The following is a 2,109-nucleotide window of genomic DNA, read 5'->3' on the forward strand; positions in this document are numbered from 1 at the left end:
GGCCTATATTAGAGAATTTACGGTATATTAGTTCAGTGTGCATTTAATTATTTCATGGTCCTGTGTCGCAGTGCATCGAAACCATTAAAAGAATCTGTCAAACTCACCCATCAAAGTTAGGGGGCGGTTATCTAACACCTGATTGGTCGCCCTGCATATTAAGGCGAAGCAAATCGATTACTGAGACTCGATTCGCGTTAACCCCGCCCCCTAACTTTGATGGGTGAGTTTGACAGATTCTTTTAATGGTTTCGATGCACTGCGACACAGGACCGTAAAATAATTAGATGCACACTCAAATTATATATATTTTTTAATAAAATGAAAACAATTTTATTAAATTAACAACACATTAATCTTTTTAATTCCTTATTTAATGAATTCCACATTTAATTAATTGTTTATTGCTGTATTTATTTATTTAATTGTGGCACTTTATATTAGTGACGTGGTTTTAATTAATGAATGACACATTTATTTATTTAATTCCACATTTAATTAATTATTGACACATTTAATTATTTATTTAATGCTGTATTTATTTAATTTTGGCACTTTTTATCCTCCATATGAGCAATATAAGTTGTTTGAAAACATTTTTTCCACTTTTTTGTAGTGATTTATCTGTTTTATTAAAAATCTGAATTAGATGCTCAAGTGAACGCTTCATATATCCATACCCTTAATACCAGCTTAATTAAATCATAAAATACACTAAAGTTGTAATAAGTAGAAAAAAGTAATCCCCACTTTTTAAAGGAAACCAAATGGTTAAAAAAGTGCTTTTTTTTTTTTATACAGAGGAATCCAAGCAAACCATTACTTATTTATCTTTCAAGGTGTCAATAACATTCCAGTAAGCAGTGGGAATGTTTGGTGTCCTGATAAGAAAAAACGACCAAACAGTGGGCTCCCTAATCTCTGTAAGATGGCCCTTCAGGGTCGCTGGGTTTATGTTGCAGATTCAGACGGGTCCAAATCTCCAGTGCACATTCGGGGTTGCCAGACTGCTGAGGGCAGCAAAAAGCCGTCTTTCATGGCTTAACTGTCCCAAACAAAGAGGGGAAAAATGCCATAGATGGAAGATTTTGGGAATCTTCCTTGGATCAGGGAACCTGGTTTGATATTTCTCTCCGTCATGCTTTGAAAAAAATCTTAACCAGACAACAGGACGACTATCTGAAGGCTCAATCAATCACTTTAGTGAATGAAAATCTACAGTTAAGAGAGGAAACTCACTTCATCTTGTAGGTTTGTGCTCCAATGACCAGAGAGAGCAGCTGATGTCCGAGGCAGATCCCAAAAACTGGCTTTGGCTGATCCACAGAAACCACCTTCCTCACGTTGTTGATGGTGGCCTGACAGAACTGGGGATCGCCGGGACCGTTACTGATGAACAAACCATCAAAATCTGCAAAGCAATAAAACTGTTAGTAAAAGATCGAGAAGTGTTCACATTCTAAAAAGCAACACTAGAGAAGTCGTTTATTAAAATTAGGAGACTTTCATGGCAAAGCAAAGAAAAACCCAGGAGAGGTTGAGCAACACAAAAAAAAACAAGATGTTTGGCAATCAAAGAAACTAAAAAATTAGGATAATCCTCCTAGGAATTAAAAAAGGAATAACGTCTTATAAAGAGGAACCTGATGAAATAAACCCGTTTACCAGATCAAAGCATGAAGTACTGACCGTTAGCATCCAGCGGATGGTCCCAAGGAACAACGGTAACACAGGCTCCCCTCTGAGCAAGGCAGCGGATCTGATTATACTTGATGCCACAGTCGACAGCCGTTATTCGCAAACTACCAGTTGGGTTGAAAACTCTTGGTTCCTAAAAAGAAAAGAGAGCAAAAAAAAAAAAAAAAAAAAAACATTAACTGTACAGTAAAGTAGCTAAACGTGGGTGAAAGCCGTTTCTCTTTTTAAACAGGAATGAGGAACTTATTGAACAATCGGTTCTCAGCTACAACATTTTGGTCGTGATGTAGGAGAGGGGTAACCAATTAAAAATCAGCGGGGTCTGAATAAAGAAAAATCAACCAGTAAAGGTCCAGAGTCATTTTTTATTTTAATCTGTTACTTTAAACAGAACTTAATACTGAAATAAAA

The 2,109-nt window shown here is 36.3% G+C and overlaps 1 protein-coding gene across 1 annotated transcript in view; it reads right to left on the minus strand.

Annotated features, from left to right (window-relative positions):
• Positions 1-2,109, minus strand: part of cad (carbamoyl-phosphate synthetase 2, aspartate transcarbamylase, and dihydroorotase) — a 47,359-nt gene that overhangs the window by 39,562 nt on the left and 5,688 nt on the right. The window contains exons 5-6 of the mRNA XM_015372828.1: positions 1,690-1,831; positions 1,240-1,411 (exon numbers count right to left, since the gene is read on the minus strand). Coding sequence (XP_015228314.1) covers positions 1,240-1,411; positions 1,690-1,831 — 314 coding nt within the window. The remainder of the gene's footprint in view (positions 1-1,239; positions 1,412-1,689; positions 1,832-2,109) is intronic.

This window comes from Cyprinodon variegatus, unplaced genomic scaffold, assembly GCF_000732505.1.
Source record: "Cyprinodon variegatus isolate N-32 unplaced genomic scaffold, C_variegatus-1.0 Scaffold76, whole genome shotgun sequence".
NCBI lineage: Eukaryota > Metazoa > Chordata > Actinopteri > Cyprinodontiformes > Cyprinodontidae > Cyprinodon > Cyprinodon variegatus.